Source organism: Myiozetetes cayanensis, unplaced genomic scaffold, assembly GCF_022539395.1.
Source record: "Myiozetetes cayanensis isolate MyiCay16 unplaced genomic scaffold, myiCay2020 scf23, whole genome shotgun sequence".
Lineage (NCBI taxonomy): Eukaryota > Metazoa > Chordata > Aves > Passeriformes > Tyrannidae > Myiozetetes > Myiozetetes cayanensis.
Genome location: NW_026087445.1, coordinates 6,672,572 through 6,694,310, shown reverse-complemented (window position 1 = coordinate 6,694,310; position 21,739 = coordinate 6,672,572). Strand labels below are relative to the sequence as shown.

The window sequence follows — 21,739 nt, the reverse complement described above, 5'->3', positions numbered from 1 at the left end:
GCTCCTGCATGTAAAAAAAAAATGCCGTGGGGTCCCTGATGGGCTGGGCTTGGGCTTTGCACTTCAGATGAGAGGGAAGGTGAGTTTTCAGAACAGAGAAGGAAATCAAACTGTGTTTCTGGTGTCAGAGGTGGCTTTTGAGGCTATAAATGAGTTGGAGGGTGAGTGTGTCCATTGGGAGGTGTCTCTGAGCTTCGACCCAGGCAAGGTAGCCAGGAGCTGGAATGATGTAGATCTTGTGGGGAAGAGTGATGATGTGACCAGAAGGAAGGAGGGTGTGGGAGAATTGGCTTGATAGGAGAAGATCCTTGGGATTTTGTTGTTATTCTCTGAGTCACTATGAGAGGAAGGAACTGTGTCTTTACACAGCTTTAGCTTAGCTCATAATTTTGGGAGCATGGTCTCTAATGGGGGGTGGAAACAAATGTGTGTAAACAGCAAAGCATTTCAATCCTTTGAATGAGGGTTGAGTGTCTCTTATTCCAGAGGTTCTGGAAGCTAAACTGGGAGAGACAAGATGCAGGAGAAGTGGCAGAGTAAGTGGAGCACATGTTTCCAGCCTCTGTGTGTGTGTTTGTGTGTCTCACAGTCAATCTCTTTCTCACAGTTGCACAACCAACCAAAACAAACACCTCCTGCTCCCTGCCCGTGGCATCAAATGTACAATGAAATGTTTGACAACCTCTTGGTTCAAGGTGGAGGTTGCAGATCTTATTCTTTAGAGTTACAAAGCAAATCTACAAGAAGCATTAATGTTATGAGCTGCTTCAACTCTGTCTTGAGTTTCTTTTAGTGGAAAACATAACCAGATGGTTCCCAATTGTCTTGGTGCTTCCCAGTGCAAGGAAAGAAAAATTCTGAAAATAATGGAAGTGTAATTAAAGACTTAAAGTTTTTTCTTCAGTCAGTTCCTCTGGTTGAGAGCCAAGGAGACTTTCAGTGAACTCAAAGTCCACCCTCAGTTATTTTGATGCTCTGTTAGGACTGGAGTGTGTGTTGGTGGCTTAAAACACCTGACCAGATTGTGGGTGAACCTGTGTCTCTGTGACACAGAGTGAGTTTAACTGGGGCCAAGATTTTACAGTAGTAAGAATTTGAGGGTTGCTGAGGGATTGTCTGGGCTAAGACCTCATGTATTTCAGGAATAAATCCTTAAGTTGAACATGTAAATCTCAAATCTTTTTTGTTCAAGTGTTTCCAGTCTGTGGCTCGTTCCACTCTGTATTTCTAAGTAGGAGAAATGATAATTTTTTTGTCTTTGTTGCCTCAGTGTTTCAGAGATGAAGATGGAGAAGGTGTTAACCAGCCTGATGAAAGATGATCGCTTCAAGTTGCACAGACCAGGAAGGAAGGTGAGTTACTCTGCTGATTTGGAACTGCTCCAGTTTTCATTTACCAGTTAAACACCACAAGTATTCCTTCCTCAGCTTCTTTACAACACGAGGGTTGGTATAGCCATGATGTCAGCCAGTCCAAATAATTACAGAACTGCCTTATACCACAATTTTCCAGTCTTTCTTGTCCCCAAAAAGCAGTTGCTTACTAGGTCTTCAGCAGTTATCTTTATGAAAAGCAATAAAGGCTTCTGGCTGCAAAAGCTTAGAGTTTTTCCCCTCCTTCAATGTTTCTGTTCTTCCTGTTTTTTCTGCACTAAAATACTATTGGAGATGACAAATGGCACTAAATTTCTCTGAAGAAATAAGGAAAATGTATTTGGTGATGTGTTACATAGGGTGGGGGTTTTTTTATCATCTGTATTTACTTGGAGCCTAAACCAAAGCTCCCTGGCTTGTCAGGCACCTCTTTATTGACTTGGGCCAGCTCTGGGTCTGCCTTCAAGCTGCTAATTCACAGAATTCAGTCATTTGCAATTGATGTCTCGGGCGTTGCTGCATCCTGGCAAATTAAATCCTCCAAGAACCCTCATTTTGACTGGAAGTCAAGAATGTGTCAGGCATGATGCAGCAGCTCTATTTTTTTTTTCCTCTTGGTGCTGTTCTCCCCGCTCGTGCTCTCGGTTACGCCGTGGATGAGCTGCCTCGTTTCCCGGGGCTGGCTGGGGTGTTCTTGGTAAACATCCTTTTGAAAGATGTTCAGTGTTCCTGCACACCCCCTGTGCCTCACAGAAAGCCAGATCTGAGCTTTCTGGGCAGCTCTGTTGAAAGCTCTTTCCCAACTCTGCACAGTTTTTGGCTGAAATCAGCCTGTAATGCCTATATTTTAAATATCATCATGCCTAGGATATGACCTCTTAACTCAGCAAATGTGTAAAAGTTTTGGTGGGCTTTGTTAATGCAGAAATTATTTTAAATGGTTCTTCTGTGTGTAAATGCTTTTCTCCCAAATGTGCTTATAGGGGGGTAACTTTGGGTTTCCTCTGGAGACTTTTTCACCAATAATATTTATGCAGAAATTGCACTTTAAATTTGTTGCTGACGTTGGGCAGAATGTTATCTGTTCTGGGCTTGAGGACAAATGTTCTTTTAGTGGAAAGTGGGGGAAAAAGAAAAAAAAAAAAAAAACGAAAAAAACCCAACACAACCTGTTTTGTTCCAGGAAATTATGATTTAAGTCTTAAAAAGTGGCAGGAGAAAATGCCTTTGGAACAGCACTAAAAAGCTAACAAGCCTTCTTGCTCCCAAGACTGATCAAATTGGTATTTCAGTCTGCATATTTAAGCACAGATTTTTTTGTTTTATTTTTTTTTTCCAATACTCTACTTTTGGCTTTCCCCTTTTCCTCTTAACAACCAGAAACCCAAACCCTGTTTGGGGTTGGGGCTGTTCCCCTGGTTTGGCTCAGCTGTGCTTGCTGGGCAGGCCCTGCCATGGCAGGGAGGTGGCACAGAAGGAGCTGCTTCCTTTCACTTGCAGTCAAAGGTGGGATTAAATCCCTCTTTTCCCTCTGACATCAAAGCGAGTGGGGCCGTGCTGTTGACTCCACTGGAGCTGAGACACATCCACTGTGGCTGTTGGAGGCTCTTAATCTGCTGCAGGAATTTATAAGCACAGAGTAACCAATTTTTGTTGTAACCCAGAATCTGAAAGGATTGGGACTGAGGAATGGGGTTTATGGGAAAAATTCTGTGTCGTTTAATGGGGACGAAATTGCAGCAGTTCCATCAATATAAAATAGGCCCCACCAGGAGTTACTTGGGAAAATGTATTAAATGCAGTCAGGATCCATGGTGTTTGTTGGCTGTTCCACTGCCAGCAGGGCTCTGTGAGTGGTCAGCAGCGCTGCCCCAGAAGGCTGCAGGGGCATTTCCCAAGGTTTGACGAGGGTTAATCTCTGCTAAATCCTGGGAGTTTGCCACGCAGGCAGTACAATGAGCTGGGAATGCAGCGGGACACTGAGTGGGACAGAGGTGTCACGAGGAGCTGAGGCTGATGCAGTTGTGGTGTTGCCATTGGAGAGAGTGTGAGCTTTGCTGATCAGCTCTGCATGCACTGAGTCATGTATATATTATAGGTGCACACAGGAACCTCATTATGATGCTCTTCAGTTCTCATTGCCTCAACTCAAGTCCATTATAAGTACCACGTTGGAACAAGTATTTTTTGGGCTTCTGTGTGTGCAGCCAGGGAGCAAGCTGAAGTGCCTGTAAAATGTATATTTTATATTTAGGTGTATAAAATATATATGTGGCTATGTCTGGGCGTGTGAATGTTCACCTGCCTACAAAGAGAATAAATTTGATCTTTCAACTTTTATGGAGGGGGGCAGGGGGACTTGGTGAGTTCTAGAGAAGGTGTGTGGAGGTTAGTAAAAAGTTGTTATTAAAACAAAATCCTTCATTTTGTTTTGAAGTGTAATGGAAGCAGGAGATGTTACAGCCAGGCTTTTTTGGTGGTGGGTTTTTTTTTCCCCCCATCTCTTTTTTTTTTTTTTTTTTTTTTTTTTTTTTTACACTCTTTTAGAAATGAACTTTTCTATCTCAGTCTGGTCTTACTGTGTCTCAATTCCTTTTTCATTATCATATTCTTTTAATGAAATCAGAAGTTTTCAGTACTTATCCCAACCTCTCAAACCTAAAACCTGCCATCTTCATCACTGGAAGTTTCCTTCTTCTGACAGAAGGAATTTTCCTGATGCCTTGAACTGGTTAAATAACGTTGCACCCAGATTTCCTTCCCTACTTCCCTTCTTTCAGCTTACAAACACTTTTAATTGTCCACAGACATTTTGCCAGTGGTTCAGGATCTGTCAGAACAGGCTTTTAAGGAACCACAAGGCAGAGAAAGTTCTCCTATCCCACTGGTTTCTCCAGAGTGGCCATAGCGCTGCTTTTTTAACAGATGTAACAAATTTAGATCAAGCAAACCTCTGGGGCAGGCTTTTATCTTGGTAAAGGTCTCAGATTAATTGTCCTGTTCATCCAAAGCAGGATACAAGCAGGATTAAAGCTTGCTTGGTGTGAGTAAAGCACATGGGATGGCTTCCCTGCACTTCCAGGGGCACTGGTTTATTTGATCTGTCCAGACACTCACGGCGTGGGCAGGTTTTATTTTTCACAGTTTGCCTCTGAGTCAGTTTTAAATTTAGATTTATTTTTCTATTATTATTATTATTATTATTGGAGTGGTTTGGTTTTGTTGGGTTTTTTTTTTTTAGATGAACCTCCCTGGAAGGCAGGAATCAAACACAGGGGTTTTTTTCCTGCCCATTAGGGTGCAATTTTAAAATGAGATCTGTCTCCAGGGGCTGAAGGGGATAAAAGGCAAGGTGGAGATGGGAGGAGGGGAGAAGCTGTTTTCTGAGGACATTATGTTTCCTGCCATTTGCTTTGTTTTTTATTTATATCTCTTGGACTGACCTCACACTTTAAAAATTATGCACCTAGGTTTTTTTTATCCCTCATTTTTGTCTTACTTTTTCTTCTTTTTTTTTCTTTTTCTTTTTTTTTTTTTTTATTTTCCCCCAGCACCAGGAAGAAGAGATGCCTCATTTTGAAACCTAAAGGGGGGAATAAGAAAAGTCCTTTGTAATATATTGCCATATTATCACTAAATCCCCTGACAGTTGTGACACAGAAGCAAGTCACCTGTCACTTAAGCTTGAGGTCTCTTTAATTTTCTCCTGGAATTCGCACCAGGCTGTCTTTAATTTGAGGCCTTTATTGGAATTCTGAAACCTTTCTGCCTCCCCGGTGCTCAGATCTATTCTGAGTGCTGTTACAGAATGTATACAATAACCAACACAGGGATTCAGAGGGGGCTGAAGCACTGTTTATTTAACACTCTGGAGGGATTTTCGTGCTTATTCGGTCCTGGCTACCCGGCTTTCAATATCGCTTTGACAACCGTTATGCCCTTCTCATTAATTTTAAACAGTTAAAACACAGGAAAAAGAGAAAAAGTTTTCATTATTAAAGTGCTTTACTTTTTAATAACAGAGGATTCTGTCCGCCAGGGGAAAGGGCAAACCTCACTAATTTCACATTCATATTAAAAAACGCCGGGAAGGTGACACTTGGTGCTGCCAGGAGGCTTAAACAAAAGGAGAAGGGATGGATGGAGGCGGCGGGAGCAGGCGGGGCGGGAAAGTTTTATGTTTCACGGGCGGTGGAAACTTGGGAGGGACAACAAGGAGTGTCCACTTCGGGGAGGCTCCTCCACTTGGCCTTGATCAAACCCCCTGCAGAGGCCCCCAGGGCTGGGACTGTCCCAGCTGAGCGACAGGCACACCTTAAGGCATCTGTAAAACGTGTCCAGAGAAGGGTAGCAAATCTGGGGAAGGGTCTGGAGGGTGGGGTCGGGCTCTGCTCCCAGGGAACAAGGGACAGGATGAGAGGAAACGGCCTCAAGCCATGCCAGGGGAGGGTCAGGTTGGACACCAGGAAGAATTTCTTCATGGAAGGGGTTGTCAAGCTTTGGAATGGGTTGCCCAGGGAGGTGATGGAGTCCCCATCCCTGGAGGTGTTGAGAAAATGACTGGGTGTGGCTCTCAGTGCCATCCTCTAGTTGACAAAAGCGATGACCGGTCACAGGTTGGACTCAATGATCTTGGAGGTCTTTTCCAACCTAAATGTTTCTGTGAGCTGTGTTGTGAGTGGATCAGGAGACAGATAGCAGAGACCAGAGATCTGGGTGCCTTAAAATACCCCCAGTTTTCTTTGGAGATGCAGGTGGGCACTTCCAGGTGGTGAGTGAGCAGGAGCTCCAGGCCCCCCAAGCGTGTTTGCTTTGTTGAAGAACAACCTGGAAGGTTCCAGAGAGGGGACTGTGGAGGGGGTTTAGACCACGTTTGAGGTCTGTCTGTGGGCACACTTGGTGTTGGGTGTAGAGTGGCAGATTTGGTCAGCAGGGTGGGGTTTGTGGTGTCTGTGTTGTGGCTCCCTTGGACTGGCAGCAGTGCAGAGCTCTGAGGGAAGGAGGGGTTTGCAGCATTAACATGCAGATCTGCCAGAGAGGGACAACAGGATTGTTGCCTTGGCACAGGCCTCCTCCAGAATCCTGGGAGCTGGATGTTTGTTGTCAGTCAGCCCTGGTCAGATGAGGGGGTTGACTGGTATCAAGTTCCTGCCTTGGATCTGGCACTGTTACACTTGGATGCTGGTTCCTGTGTGAGGAGTATTTGAGAACTGTGGCCTTTTTCTGGGAAAGGAGCACATCCATGGATGCCTGGCTTTGCACTTTGCTGTCAACTTGCCATCAAAAATTCACTTGTTTTCTGGTCCACACTTCCTTTCTCTGCCTGGGGTGCCTTAGGGAGAGAGGCAGCCCCTCTCCTCCTCCCAGCAACAGCTTGCTCCCAGGAATGTTTGTTTTCCATTTCCTGAACTGCATCCTGCAGTCTGATCCCAGGAAATCTTGGGCACATGCAGAATTGCCCTTTTGGTCTGAGGAAGTTTATTCTGTCATGCCTTTGGTGTCTTCCAGAGGAGCCAGGTGATGGCAGTTCCAGTCAAGTGTTGACAGTGAGAAAATTCCATGCAGAAATTCATGGAATTCGTGAGATTCATTTAGTTGCCTTTGTTCACAGGCAATGAATCTGGTCTCTTCTCTGGAGCTTGGGGGTAAATGTGGATCTCCTGGATCTCCTGCCCCACAGGTACCAGGAACAGTCCAGGTGTTTTGGGGAAGTGCACGGGGAACTTGCAACACCAGCCTAAGACTGTTAGTGTAGAGTCTGGGAGAAGTTACTCCAAATAACTCCAATGGAAACAAGCTGTGGGATCTGCCCTGTTGAACCTGGAAGAAAAATTTTAAAAAGCAAGGGAAGAAGATAAAAAATGATATGTGATAGCTGTTAGAAAACACAAAATTAAAACTGATTTGCTCTCCCCACCACACAGCCCTCACTGGCTGCTCTGACTTTAACATCTTTATCTGGATTTTTTTTTTTTTCCTCTAGTAATATTGAGAGGATTACCTTTGTTGGCCCCTGGGTAGTTACTGTGTGATTTTACTGTTATTAAATCTATTGTAAACTGCTTCATTATTCCTGACTCAAATTCTCTCTTTCCTCTAATCCTCCCGCCTCCCCCTGGTTAGAAATCCTGTGGCACGAACCCTCAGGAAGTCCGGGAGAGGGCCACGGTCCTGCAGAGCAAATTTGAGAACCACGTTCACTCCAGCGAGGGGACGCTCCGGTGGGCCAAGAAAGGTCAGTGTGTGCTCTCCTTCCAGGAGGGCTGGGATGAGCTGTGCCAGCCTTTTCTTCTGGGGAAGAGCTTTTCAGGGAAAAGGCCTGGAAGAAACATTTTGGGCTCTGCAGAGGGTTGAGATGGGCCCAGAAGGCTTTGGGATGATATTAAATGTTAATTTCTCGCGTTCCCGTATGAGGTGCAAATGGGGTTTAATCTTGGCTTTTGATGGGATTCGATTCCAAGGGCTCCGACCCAGTGGCAGGAGGGAATGGAATGGATGGGGTGTGTTGTGCTGGGGAGGGAGTGGGGGACTCACTCCACCATGTCCTGGGGCAATTCCCTTCAGTTCACACCAGGGATGAATTTGAAACCTGGAAGACAGAGGATGCCTCGGGAGCAACTCTTTAACAGGCAGGGATGTAAGAGAGGAGGTTGTTGTACGGGATGGGAGGAAAATGGGAGAGAGCAACAACTCCAAAAGGCGGGTAGAAGAAAAACTGGGGTGGATTTAATAATTGTAGCTATGTGCAAATCTGGGGCTTGATCTCCCATCTTTGCCAAGCAGGAGGCACAGCAGCTGTCACTGAGCAGTGTAAGACTCTTCCCTTCTGCCTCTCAGTTTGGAAAATTCAGAGGAAGGTATATATGGGGGAAAGATCAAAAACTTGCCAGGGATGTGGTAGGAAGATAAACACTGAGCAGTGGCCAGAGAGGAGCCAAAAAGGTGGTGCAGTGTGGGCACCCCTCTTCCATGTGCTGTTGTGTTTGGTGTGGGGGCACCTGAGAACCTGAGAGCTGTTGTGAGGGAATATGGGAACCCCAGAGCTCCTTGGCAATTACTTGGAATTTGAGTTATTGAGATGAGTCCACAAAACACAGACTCTTTCTGTGAGAGACTAAACCACTCTTGCTCCCAATATTTAGGACCGGAGCCTTTCCCCTTTTTTGAGTCTCTTCTTCCCACGTTTCCTTTTCACTTTGATCTGAGTCAAATTCTTCTCTCTAAGCTTGTGTTGAAGTCCTGTTATGTCAGTTTTGCAGCAGTGCCAGTTGAGAGGGGTCCTGGTGAGATGGATTTTAATGGTCTGCACCATTTCTGTTTCCCATTCTGTACACCTGCTGCATGCACGTGCACACAGGTCTGGTGCAGGTGTACCACGTGTGCTAAACTACTTAAATCACCCTCTAAGGGGTCCAAAACCAAGTGGGGAAATTGGCCTTTGAGCTGTGCAATGTCTGGAGAAACTGGAGAAGGGGAGACTGTTCTCAAGATAAGAAAATTATCTGGAGTCCTGAGAATTGACTGTTCAAGAGGTCAAAGGTGCTGTTTTTTCCTGAGTGTTGTACTAACTTCTTAGGTGATGACATAGCAGAATAACTAGAGCACCTACTGGGGCTGCCTGCTTACCCCAAATTAATCTGCAGTGCTTTTAATGATGTGTGGCTGTGTTGATGGGCAAAGTATTTGAAATTCTGCTGTTTCACTCTTTGCTCTCTCCCCCTGCCACTGCAAGTCACTGGGCTGATTTCTCACCCCACCTCCAACTGCTGCAGTGCTGATTTTAGTCCCTTGGGGTTTTGAGACACCTTTTTCCTAACAGTGGAAGTGCTGGAGACTTGCTACACCAGCAGCTTGCACCCATTTTCAGGTGTGCTGTTCTACTTGTCTGGTGTAATGACTTTCATAGCTTTTAAATCCAGGGTCTCTCAAAGCATGTGGCTGATATGATCATAATCCTTCATTCTGCATGGATGAGCTTCTGGCTGCTCTCCTGGGGTTTCACATACCCCGTGCAAACTTCTAACCTGAGGTGTCTGTGACAGGGACAACCGCTGTGGTCACACCTAGGAAACCTCAGTGGTTTCTCTCCACACGGAGAGTGTCACTGTGTGTGCACACACCCACCCACACCCACTTGTTGCTGAGCTGAGCATTCCTAACTTCTTGAGCCACGGGCAAGAAGTGCAGGGAACACAACAGGAAATGCTGAAATGGTGTGCATCCCATTTGTCTTGTAGAGGAGCACTCTCCACCTCTTTTTCCAACTCTGCTATCTGCATATGCAAATTTTCCACTGCTGAGTGGCTTCCATAAGCCCCCTCTTCCTCCCCTCTGAGCCAGGCATCATGAATAATTAACATGGCAGCTGGCTTTTGCTTTCATGGCAGACAATCAATTGGAAGCTGTGCCAGGGATGCATTTGTTTCTCTCTCTTTTCCTGCTTTTCCCCATTTTCTGCCCCAGTCGATGTTAATCAGCGGTGTTTGCGCTGCAGCCCCGCTTTGGAAAGGCGAGTGGCTCCCTGCCCGCTCTCCCCTTCTGCCTCGGGGTCCCGTGGTTTTCACACTCCCATCGAATGGTTCAGTGGAGGTGCTGCCCTTCAGACTTGATTGACTGATCAGCAGCAGTGAGATGGGGTGGGAGGAGGGGTCTGGCTTGAATTGATCAAGCGTGGAGCCCCTTTTGGGAAGCGGAGGATTCTCATCCGAAGGGGGGTGTGGTGATGGGTGCTTCCTTTTGGAGCTGTGGGGACAGGCAGAGCCCGTGAGACTGGGATCCTTTGTGCCCCTGAGAGTGCAGAAAGGGTAAGGAAGCAAACCCTGCTTTTCTCCTCCGTGTTTCCCAATTTTACAGCCAATAGGTGAGCATTTTGCCTCCTTTCTGCCCTCAGCACCCGTGTGTGGAGAGGGACAGCAGAGCTGCAGGATTGCAGTGCTGGGGCACAGTGCTCATGAATCCATGATGGGTTTGGTGCATCCTTCCCTGCTGTTCCCACTCTGGCAAAGTGCCTCCTGGTTTTCTCCTGTGGCTGAGGGCTGTGCCCTGGGCCCAGTGCTGGGAGCTCTCAGCTGGGAACAGGTTATGTCACCTGTCTCACTTTCATATCTCGTTACCCTCTTGTCCCCTGGTTAAAAGAACAGCAAACCAACCCATCTAAACCCCCATCATATATATATATATAGCACTTCTTTTTTTCTTGTTTCCTCTGACTTTCCACACTTATATTTCCTGTGGAAAGATGGGGATGCACAGGTGGAAAGGACTCATCTAAATCCATTCTTTTATACAAGCCCAGGTCTGAATCCCACCCCAAGCCAGTATATGTTGCCTTAGGGTCATGCTGGTGTGGCAAAAACTGTAACAGCTCAAGGCAGTTTGATCCTATGACATTAAGATGAGGAATCCTTTACAGGAGTTATGGCCTGACCAGCACTGCTACCAGTCTTTATGAGTTGTTTTTATAAAGCTCTGTCTCTATGATCACAAAATCATAAAAGAATTTGAACTTTAAAAAAATTAAAAAAAAAAAAAGCTTTTGGTGTCTGGCCACTCTGATTGCACATAAAAACCAGACAACACGACTCTGACAACACTGAGAGGTCTAAAGACCTGATAGTAAAGATTTTCACATCTGCAAAGGTCTTCATTTCAGTCTCACTGGTGCTGTGATGAACATCAGCAGCTCTGAGCTCCTGGGGGGTGAAGCAGTTTCCTGGGCTGGGGTTTTGCCCCGTTGGGTCAGCTCTGGGTCAGTGTCCTGCATGCAGCATTCCCTGGTTTTCCATGCTCTGACTCAGAGCTGGGTCTGGCAGATGCCTGTCAGGACTTTGGGAAGGGGAGGGGGGGCTTTGACACTTTATTTAACTGATCTGGGGAGTTGGTACCAGCAGCCTTTCCTCTCTGCACAGCTGTGGGAGCTGAGCTCAGCCTTCATAATAACAGGATCTGTGGTATCAGCCATTCCAGCTGCTGTGAGACAGAGCTGTGTTGGCTCCAATGGGACTGAATTCAGAGCGGGAGCAAGTTCCTATTGTTCCTTTTGAAGAGTTTACACCTTCTCACAGGTGAATTTGACCAATAACTTCAGGAAAAAAAGCAGCAGAATAGGGGTTTTTGAAGGCATTTGAGCTGGTTTATAAGCCCTCAGAAGGATGGCCTTCAGAGGAGACACCGAGACAGAGTACTTGGAATTTAGCATTCTCTTTTTTGGGAAAACACAGGTCTCTTGGTGCTCGGGTGCCTCTGAAAGAGGAGTTTTGTGAAATTGGGAAGAAGGTGCAAAAAAACTCAATCTTTTCTTCTCATCGATTGGGAAAAGGAGTTCGCTTTGCTCAGTAAACAGAGCTTTGATGGATTCCCTGGGTCCTTCCAGGAGCTGATCTGCTAAAATGACATTTTTATTACTGTTCATAAACTCCAATCTCCGGCTGCTGCCAAGAGATTAGACATAAGCTGTGGGCAAACTTGCTGGTCCGGTGGCTCAACAGGCAAGGGCAGGAGAGGTGAGAGTTTAGAGCTTGCTGCTGCCAGCAGTGAGAGGGAGAGGAAGAGGCAGGTGCTGGTTGGAGTGAGGGTTGGGGGTGGGGGGGTGGACACAGGAGGTTTAGCAAGCAGGGGATTGAAGGGAGGCATTTTCTGAGCTGTAGAGTTTCCTTAACTGGAAGTCCCTCTATTCCCAGAGCAGAGGGGCCAGCCTGGGTGGAGTGAGCGTTCCGGGGAGGAGCAGAGGCAGTGCTCGTATTAGTGGATGATTGTCTTTAGAGCAATGAGCCCTGAGGGGAAGGGCATTACAGGAATATAAAGATGTGAAGGGAAAATTTGCACACAGTTCTATTATTTTTCCCTTTTGAGAAGGTGAGCTCTGTTCTCAGTGTGCTGATGAGTCAGGAAATCCATCCGGCTCTCAGATATTTATAAGGGACTAGCTGGTAACTGGTGAAAAATGCATGGACTACTGGGACTCTAATATCAGAGGAGCCTTCCTGTGCCATTTCCATGCTTCTCTTTCCCTCTCTTCATCCCTATATCTCTATTCCCTCTCTCCCCTCCTCTGTAGCCATTCATTGTCAATGACTCTTAGGAGACGTGCTACAAACATCACCTTTTTGGGCTGAAGGGGCCTCCTTGCAGGAGGCAAACCCAATGCAATTTGATGTGGCTTTGTTTCAGTTCCTGACACCTCTCCAGCACCTTCCTTCTCCTTTTGGGATTACACTATTACTATGCAACCTTCACAGACTTTTAACACACCAGCCTTTCCCACCAGCTGCTGACCAGAAGGGTGTCCCAAAGGACAAGGCCGATGTCCTTTCAGCTGGAACAGCTGAATCTTTAAGTGTATATATATAAAAATGCAGCAGCAAACAGAATTCACCCTTTTTTTTTTTTTTCCCTCTTTTTCTTCCCCTCAGCACTGCAGTCTTTCCTTTGTGCCTACACCACCTATCCCAGGAACCTCAAGCACATCTTCCACATCAAGTCCCTCCACCTGGGTCACGTGGCCAAGAGCTTTGGCCTGAGGGATGCCCCCCAGAACCTGACTGCTCTTCCAACTGCAGGCTCAAAGAAGAAAACCAAGCCAAGGCCAAAAAGGTAAGCCAAGCTGGTGTTCCTGAGCCAGCAGTTCTGGCAGAAAGGATTCCTGCAAAATCCTGTGGGATCTCTCCCAGGAAGAGTCTGCAGCAAACCTGGAGTTAGAGCTCTGTCCCCTCTGGTGAGTGCACAGGGATGTTCCTGGGTGCTCCTGTTCTTTGTAAGGAATTGGAGACTCCCTGATGTGCTTGAAAGGGAGCTGAAGATGCTCAGCACAACTGATCCTGGCTACTCTGAGCTGGTTCCACAGGACAGATAATCCTGATATTACAGTGTTAAGGACATGCTCTCTTCCCTAGTTAGTCAATGGCAGGGTGGGAACCTCTGGCTTGCCAGTAAAATCACTGCAATAATTCAAAGGAGGAGAATATTTTTTTTTCTTTATAAGCATCAATTGTGACTCTTCCCATGTAATTGTTGCCACAAACTCTGTGAGCAAACGTTAGCTGTGCAATTAAAGCACTAATCCACATAATTGTTCCTGGGCTGGTCACATCTCCTGCACATGTACATATCTTGTGGGGAAAAAAAAAATGCAAGGAGAAGGGATTTTAAAATAAAAAGTTGGAGCCTGCATTGTCCTGCTTTCAGAAGCCACCAGGGACAGGCCACTGCTCTGCCTCCTGCTCCAGCTGACCCTCCTCAGCAGATGGGCAACAGGATGGGAATGCCCCTGTGAGCAGGGGATTTAACGGAGCTTTATTTCGGGAAGAATAGCCTGATTAGCTGATAAAGAGCATGTAAGATGGTATGGGGTGGGCTTTGATGTCTTGCTGGCCCAGCAGGGTGTCAAGCTATGACTGACAGTAGCGTGTCACAGGATTACTTGGCCTGTAACAATGCCTCTCTCTGTTCCTGTGATGTTGCTACTCTGTTAGAGCTACTTTTTCCCTTGTTACAAACCTCTTTTAGACTGGGGTTCCTCCTCCCCAAGTCTTCATCCCATTATAGCACAGCCAAGCTCAGGATACAGTAGGTAGTTTATGCACAGGGTGTGTGGGGTTGGGGGATGTGGAGGTGTTGGAACAAATGGCCTGAGAGTGATTTGAAAGCTCATTTGCACGTGGATCATATAATTGCAGCTCAGGGAAAGTGGGCAGACTTTGCTCAGGTTTGTCACGGCTCAAGCTCCAGATTTCAAATCCAGGAGCATCTGGAAAGTTAAGACCCTGCAGAAACAGCCGAAGTTGTGATGTGCAACAATTGTTCCTGCCTGTTGTGAAACTTGTTTCTAATCAGCTTTCTCTGGGTGTGCTTCAAAAAATTAAATAAATAGAGAGGATAAATTAGTATTTATAGGATAGTTTAGAGAAAGTGAATATAGATTCACATTCAGACTCCACTGGCACAAATCCAAGTCAGCGCTGTTAACTCAGAGAATTGCTTTTGATTTCCCACTGACAGAGCAGAAAGCAAAATTCAGCCTGCCATTTAGAAGACAAATGGGTTCTAGTTGTAAAATGCTAGGCTTGAAATTATAACAGCACAGTCTCAGAGCAATCTTTTTAATTATATTTCTCACGTGATGCTGTGAGTGCTGCTTGTCGTATTACACATTGTCTCCCAACACCCGATACTTGTTTTTGATCAGGCTGCTCACTAAAGCCTCATCTCTCAGCACCTGCCTGGAGAATAAAGAACAGGCAGTCCAGGGTGAAAGTGGGGTAAAGGCAATCATTAAGTGTTTCCTTAAGAGCACAAAGAAAACTCTTAATTTCTTTTGAAGTCTCCTTTTGTGCTTCGGCCTCCTTCAAGAGCCTGCCTGGGGAAGGTGAGACAGCAAGAGGGAGCAGCCAGGTGTGTGATGTTTCAGTGCTGAAATGCCCATGTAAACTTCCATGTATTTTTTAAAGCCCTCTGTGCAAACCAGCTGTCCCCTTTGCCGTGGTGGCTCTCGCAAAACCCGACCTGAAGAGGGGAAAAAAAGAATCGCTCGCGACGTTCGTGAGAGTCGAAGTGCCGTGTTTAGGTGAGGGAGGAGCACACGAACCAGATACTGGATATTGAGTTACACTACACCAGCTTAGGAAGTGTCTGGGCTCATGCTTTTACTGCAGGGTGGATGCAAGGAAGCTGATCCCACTTGCAGTGAGGGATTGGCTGAGGAAGTCGCTGACGTGCCAGGTAGACGTGTCCTTTGACTCCCTCACAGTGCAGATGCCAAAGAGCTGCTGCCATTCCACCGTGCATCCCTGTGCTCCTCAGTCTTCTGCATTTTGGATCAGTGAGGCTTTTATGGGATTCTGTGGTGACTGATGGTCTGTTTTGTCCTTTTGAACTCGGGAGGGCTGGTGTGTGCCCCCAGAGGGTTCCACTGCAAGCAGGAGTTGCAACTTAATTTGCCTTCTTTGTGAGTTCAAGCCATTGCAAAGAGAGAGATGAATCTTTAAGTTCTACAGAATCTGTGAAACTCCTTGCTGCAGGAATCTCTGATGCCAGAAACGCTCAGAAAGACTGAGTTTACTAAAAGAACGTATTAGCTGCTACAGCATGTGCAGAAAGTGATGTAAAAACTAAGGTGAAAATCCCCTCATGCCTCAGAGTTTAAGTCCAACCCTTAACTAAGATGGGATCAATTATGTACATCATTATTATAGTGCCATTGCTCTGAATATGGAGGTCAGCATGGTCTGAAGGTTTTGGCTGCAAGATCATTGTGTAAATTCATTCTTCAGCATTTAGTGATCAGATAGAATTAGACAAATACACCTTGGAACCCTGTGTGTCCTCCTTTGCATGGCCAGGGCAGCAAAGAGTGAAAGCTTTTCACCTTCTCTCCCACCTCATACCCTTGATTCCACTTCTGAACATCTTGGCACTGACAGTTATGGAAGGACTAATACAGGGCTTGTGACTCAAGGCTGCAGCTGGGCCTCCCTGAACAACAATTGTCTAATCATTAGAAGCAATCTGCCTGCCAGTTTTTACCTGCACATTTAGAGCTTTCTTAATATCACTTAATTAGTCAAAATGCAAGTTTGGAATTCTGCCCGCTGGGAATTTCTCTTGGTTTGGGCATTCTGCTCTGGAAAGCCAGACTGGAGCTCAGGTAAGAGTGTGTTATCCATGGGCTGGAGTGCAGATGGATCCAAAACTTAGAGTAAGAGTCGTGACTGCTGTGAAAGGAAACATCACCATCACTCTTCATTAAGGCAGTTCAGGAACACAGATGAGTCCTGTTTACCACATCATGATGTGATAAAAACGTCCTCCTGTCATGGAATTTAAAAGTTTCATAGTTGTAAAATCCATCTGATTGTTACCTGCACACAGCAGTGCCCTTTTTTACTGTCAACCTCTTTTTCCCAACCTCCCAGTGCTGCTTTTCTTTTTCCATGGGGTGAAGACCAAGGCATGGCAGTGAAAGTGAAATTGGGGGTTTGTCTCCTTTGTAGCTGAAGTACAGTTGACTTCAGTAGGGTGAGGAGTGGGCTTTGCTGTTCAGCACACCCTGGCATGGAGGCCACCCTGCTCTGGGTGTTCTGGAACAGGCTTGGTGCTCATTCTGGACGGGTAATAATTTTCCTCGATCTTCTCAAGCATCTGCATCAGCTGGGAACAGAGGACCTGGGCCATCTGTTGACCTGTCGAGAGCAGTGTAGGGTTGCTGGTGGATTTCTTGCCCCCACTCTGCAAAAACAACAGCAGAAAAACCAACCCAAACAGGGTTGCATTGGCTGCAGATGGTTCATCCAACACTATAAGTAGAAAAAGCAGGTGTTGCAGCAGCCTTGGCCCAGAGGTAACCCAGCTCTGCTTCTGGCACGGTGTCAAAGAGCTGTTGGAGATGCTGTCAGGCAGATTGATGGTGCAATCCACGTTGAAATGTTTTCTGATAAATGAAACAGCCCACTCCTGTCTCCTCCAAAGGCACGCCATGAGCTCTGGGGCCGTGCGTCACAACGTCCTCCTCCTTCTCCCTCAGCTGGAGCAACTGAGGAGCCTTTGGTTGCTGCAGATGCTGGGAGTTGGTTAAAGGTCACCACACTTGCTGCACTGCATTGCAGCAGCGTTTCACACAGCTCAAGACAAAGGAACAGGCAGCAGTGCCAACCAAGTTGAGGGAGACACCTCTAACAAGAAGCTCACTCACCACTGAGGTGCAAAGATGAGCAGAGGCATCTTCTGAGCCAGCAGATGATACCCAAGGGCCCATTCATGTTTATGTGCCACTACTGTGGCATGAAGAAGTCTTTGGCTTGGAGATCAGCCTGTCATTCAGTTCTCTAATGAAGCAGATGTGCCAGTGAGACACACATGTTGGGATTTTGAAAATAACTTGAGAAATGGTGTCATACCTGTCCCTTTTCTTGTTGTTGTTACTTGGTCCCTGCACACTCAAAAGGTTTGAGTCTCCACATCCAGGATGGTGGTTTGCATATTGTAACAAATGCAGTCCAGCTAAATCAGCTGGGGAAACCTGATCATTCTTGTGATCTTCTTGTGATCTGCTCAGGAGTGCTTGGGAGATGAATGGGATCTTAAATAGAAACAGAACAGTTTGTGTGTGCTGTTCTTCCTCTTTCCTCTGTGCCTTGGAGCTGTCCACAGCCTCTCAGCTTTGTGCAAAACACCCTCAGGGCTTAGTTCAGTGTTTGTTTGTGGTTTTCTTTGCCACAGTGCAGGCTCTGTTACTCCACTGTCTTGTTGCTGGTGACTGTGGAATTCAGTGCATGGTGTCTTTGGAACTCACATTGATCACCCAAGGTGTGTGCAAGTCACAAACTGAGTGTGTGAAGGTGGTGCCTCTAAGTTGGGTGGGACTTCTGTGGTCAGTTGGCATCGTGTAGCAGAGCAGGAGGCAGTTGGAGACAACAGGCAGGATTTCATACTCATCACCTCTGCTATTTTCACCTCTTGTGTTTTTGGTTGGTTGGTTTTTTCCATGACGTGAAAAAATCACATCGTGATTTTACCATGAATTTCTTCTGAGATAATTCTGTATTTAGCAAGATTCCCGAGTTTCTCATGTTTAAAGAGTAAATAAATTCATTCCTCCAGTTTTCTGGAAGAGAGCAGAGCTTTTTTGCCTTTAAAACTTTGTATCTGGCCTAGGCTTTTCCACACTTTCAGGATCTAAGTCACCTGGGGACAAAGTTCCTCTGTGGTCTCTCTGCTGAGGCTCTTGCTACCAGCTTTTGTGAGGCTGCAGTTTAATTACAGATGTGCACAGGCAGCTCTAAACTGAGTTATGACTGTTTCTGTCTCATTTACCCCAGTCCATAAAACTCAATTCTCTCATTCACATGAACACTCCTGTCTCCTTCAAGCCCTGCTGACGTCTCAGCACTGTAGCACTTCGGGATGGATCAGTCAGCAGAGAATCTTTTTTTCCCCTGTGACTTCCCAGTAGCTGCACCACCCAACTGGGTGCAATTCCCCACCCAAAGAGTGCTGTGTTTGGAGGGAGGGATTTTTAAAGGGTGGGCATTTCCCTCCCCTTTTATCAGCATGATGTGTTCTCATTAGGGCTCAATATGATACCTAGACATGAGATCACAGACAGAGATGCTGACAATCCATGTGTTTATCCAGTGATGGGAACATGAGTTCTGTCTCTGTTGCAAATGCATCTTACATTTGTGAGGCTTTTTGCCACAGTATCCAGTGTCACCATCACTCCAGCCTTCAGGAGCAGGGAAAGCAGAGCCATCCCTGGTTGGGAAGTGGTGGGAGAATGGACATGGAAGCCAAAGAGATTAAATACTTTGCCCAGGGATGCTCAGGGGGTGAGTAGTAGGGTCTCCCTCTGTTTTCCTGGGCTTTGCCTCATAACCACAGGGCACCTTTCCTCACCATTATCTGGAATGCTCTGGCAGAGCCCCAGAGACTGTCAGCAGCTGAGCAGAGAGGAGAATTCACAGGTTTACAGCAGGAATCAGAATCCAGCCAGGACTCCTGACCTGGTGCCCTGGCTCCACACTCTTCCTGGTGTGCTGTCACTGCAGGCTGTTGCTGTTGCCTGTAGCTCTTCCATCTCGTGGTTAAACGGGGCCTTGACAGCTGCTTTTCTTCTCTCAGTGATCAGCACGGGTTCCACAGCACAACTCCATTGATTTTCGTGGCCCCGGGTTAGAGGGAGAAGCCTCCCTTTTCCCTGCATCCCAGCTTTTCTGTGTGCAGCTGATCACCTCAGCAGGGGGTATTGATTTACTAATTGGGCAGCGATTTCACCTGATTGATAATAAAGTGTTGGACAACCCCCCTGCTGAGCTGCAGCTCAGCCCCGCAGCTCCTGGTGCATTCCTTGTCCTTTTGCAGCAGAGGGTTCCCTGTTGTTTAGTAAACTGTTGCTTGGTAACCCTGGAATTGCTGTAGTTAAAGCTTGGAGACACAACCAAAGTGTCAAACAGGAAGTTTATCCAGTGATGGAGGGGCTGAGCAGAGGATACACCTGCCAGAGCTGGGCTGGTGAGGGAACACCTTGGCCTGGGGCTGTGTGAGCACCCACAGGCTCCCCCTGCACTGCAGCCACTTCTGAGGTGTTTATGTCCTGTGGCCTTGCTTTCTGTGAGTTCAAACTCTGTGGTGGCCGTGGGTCTGATTTCTCAGGCACATCCAGTCCCCAGCCCTTCTGTGAATGCACAGCTGGAATGTTTGATTCGTGTCAGAATGGAGGCTAAAGGGAATGTAGCAGTGTCTTGTGTATTCCAGGCTTTCTGTTCTAGGGAAAACTTCCACTGGTGACTGGGCTCTGGTTGGACCTGGTCTAGTGGAAGATGTCCCTGCCCATGGCAGGGTTTGAAACTGGATGATCTTGAAGGTCCCTTCCAACCCAAACCATTCTGTGGTTCTATGACTGTAAAGAGGAGAGTGTCCAATAGCTGTGGACACCCATTGTGCCCAGGAACATGGGAACATGGGAAGGAACAACAGGTCCTGCACCCAGAGATCACAGGTTCAATAAGGGAGGGCACGAGGACGAGATTTGCCCAAGGTTATGGATCAGGATGGCGGCAGAACTCGTGGTGGAAAAGTGCTGAGTGGGTTTTTATATTTATAGCTGGCAGTTTAGGGCTACAGGGAGATCCATGTTGGAGTTCAGGGGCTGGGCAGAATGCAGCTACCCTTGCAAAAGGCAGTCTCTGGAGAGGTGGCTGTGAGGTGCCTGTGATGGCTGCAGGACACTACAAGGAAAGACTCTGTTGGGTTGAGACTCCTGCCATTTTCTTTTTTTTTTTTTTTTTTTCCCCCTTGTTTGCTTTCCCGTGTTTTCAAGCTCTGGATTTCAGCTCTGTTTATAAAGTGTTTCCACTGTTCAGTGTCATGAGGCTGTTAACGGTTTCTTATTATTCTTACAATTTTCAAACTGCTGTGTCACCTAATTCATCAGCCTTCAGCTCGCAAACCTTCCCTCCTTCTCCCCGCCGCCCCTGCAAGAGCATTTGTACAGAACAAAGGCTTGCTTTTAAAAACGGCGTGATATTTTGCCACCTTTGTGAAAACCTGTCACAACAATATCTCATTTTGCATGAGGCAGAATTTCAGATCGAGCCTGGGAGAAGAGGAAGCCGTTCCTTCGCTAATGCGCAAATGTCACTTTTTCGGCGCCGCCGCCGCCGCTCCGGTCGGTCCCACCCAGCAGGGAGAAGGGAATCTCATCCCTCTGCTCTTCCCTCTGCTTTTCCCAGGTCTGACCTGCTCAGGAAGACCCACGGCAGACGTCGCCTTGCTGAGATCCTGCGCTCTGAATATTCCAGTGGGATGGACAGCAAGGTCAGGAGGAAGAAAAAGCGGAGGAAACCTGGCAAGCAGCAGATTCCAACATAAGCCAGGACCTCCCAGCCATTGGCTGTAAAACCTGCTGGAGCTCCTCAGCCGGGGGGCAGGGTGACCTGCCCAACCAACTGAGGAGTGTTTCAATTTATCAGGCAAATGTGGGAGGGATCTTGGGGATCTCGGCCTCCTCCCCTTCATTCCATAGGTCCAAATGGAATCGAATCCAGGCGTGTCCTGTTGTACTGCTGCAATTAAACGTGGCCTCCTGAAGATGTGCCGTGTTCCTGAGGTGGTTTGTTTGGGGCAAGAAGAATAATTTTGAAAAAAAGGTTAAATATGGTTTTCAGAGAAATGGTTAAATATGGTTTTCAGTGATGTCTGTGTAACATAAAAGTGGGACGACTGTGGTGAGACAGGAGGTGCTTTTCTGTTTAAAAGACCTGTAGGAACGCTCCACAATCCCTTCACTTGCTGTTTTCAAGCAGATTAACAGTCGTGGCAGGGGAGGCGTCCCAGGAGCACGTTGCAGAGGAGAGGGGAGGCTGCAGTGCATTGTCACACTTGATTACAGAATGCAGAGGGTGTATGGGATGTCTCACCTCTCTGAACATTAAAGCTATGCAGGCTCTTGCTAACCCTTGCCAGTAGTAACCCAGCCCTTTGGGGTTCTCTGCCTTGCCTGGGCCTGTTTTGAGCACCTGGATTTCTCTTCTCGCTTTTGCCCTTTGCCACCCATCCTGTTCTCCTCGGAGAACGGGGACACTGAGAAAAGGGATGCAGGATGGCCCCAAACGTGCTGAGACTGCTGCTTGTTCACCATTGCCCAGTGGGTGAAATGAAACCCAAACTCCCCTTGGAGCTGGTGAGGTGCTGGGGAGAGCAGGTGCCCCCAAAATCCTTGCACTTCCAAACTCCCCCAGGTGAGCACCCACCTCCCTCTGCCTGGGTTCCTCACTCTGCTCCTTCCAGCACCTCCTGTAACGCAGACACCAAGCAGTGCACAGGGGAAAACGCTGCAAACCCTGCCAAAACACAACTTCCCGCTACCTGCATGT

At 47.0% G+C, this 21,739-nt stretch overlaps 1 protein-coding gene across 2 annotated transcripts in view; it reads left to right on the top strand.

Annotated features, from left to right (window-relative positions):
* DDX31 (DEAD-box helicase 31) overlaps positions 1-20,956 on the top strand; it is a 45,289-nt gene extending 24,333 nt beyond the window's left edge. For both annotated transcript variants that reach the window (XM_050320328.1, XM_050320327.1), the window contains 4 exons: positions 1,271-1,352; positions 7,497-7,608; positions 12,785-12,965; positions 20,597-20,956. In XM_050320328.1, the coding sequence (XP_050176285.1) occupies positions 1,271-1,352; positions 7,497-7,608; positions 12,785-12,965; positions 20,597-20,735 (514 nt within the window). In that variant the 3' untranslated portion in view covers positions 20,736-20,956. The remainder of the gene's footprint in view (positions 1-1,270; positions 1,353-7,496; positions 7,609-12,784; positions 12,966-20,596) is intronic.
* The last annotated feature ends 783 nt before the right edge of the window (positions 20,957-21,739 follow it).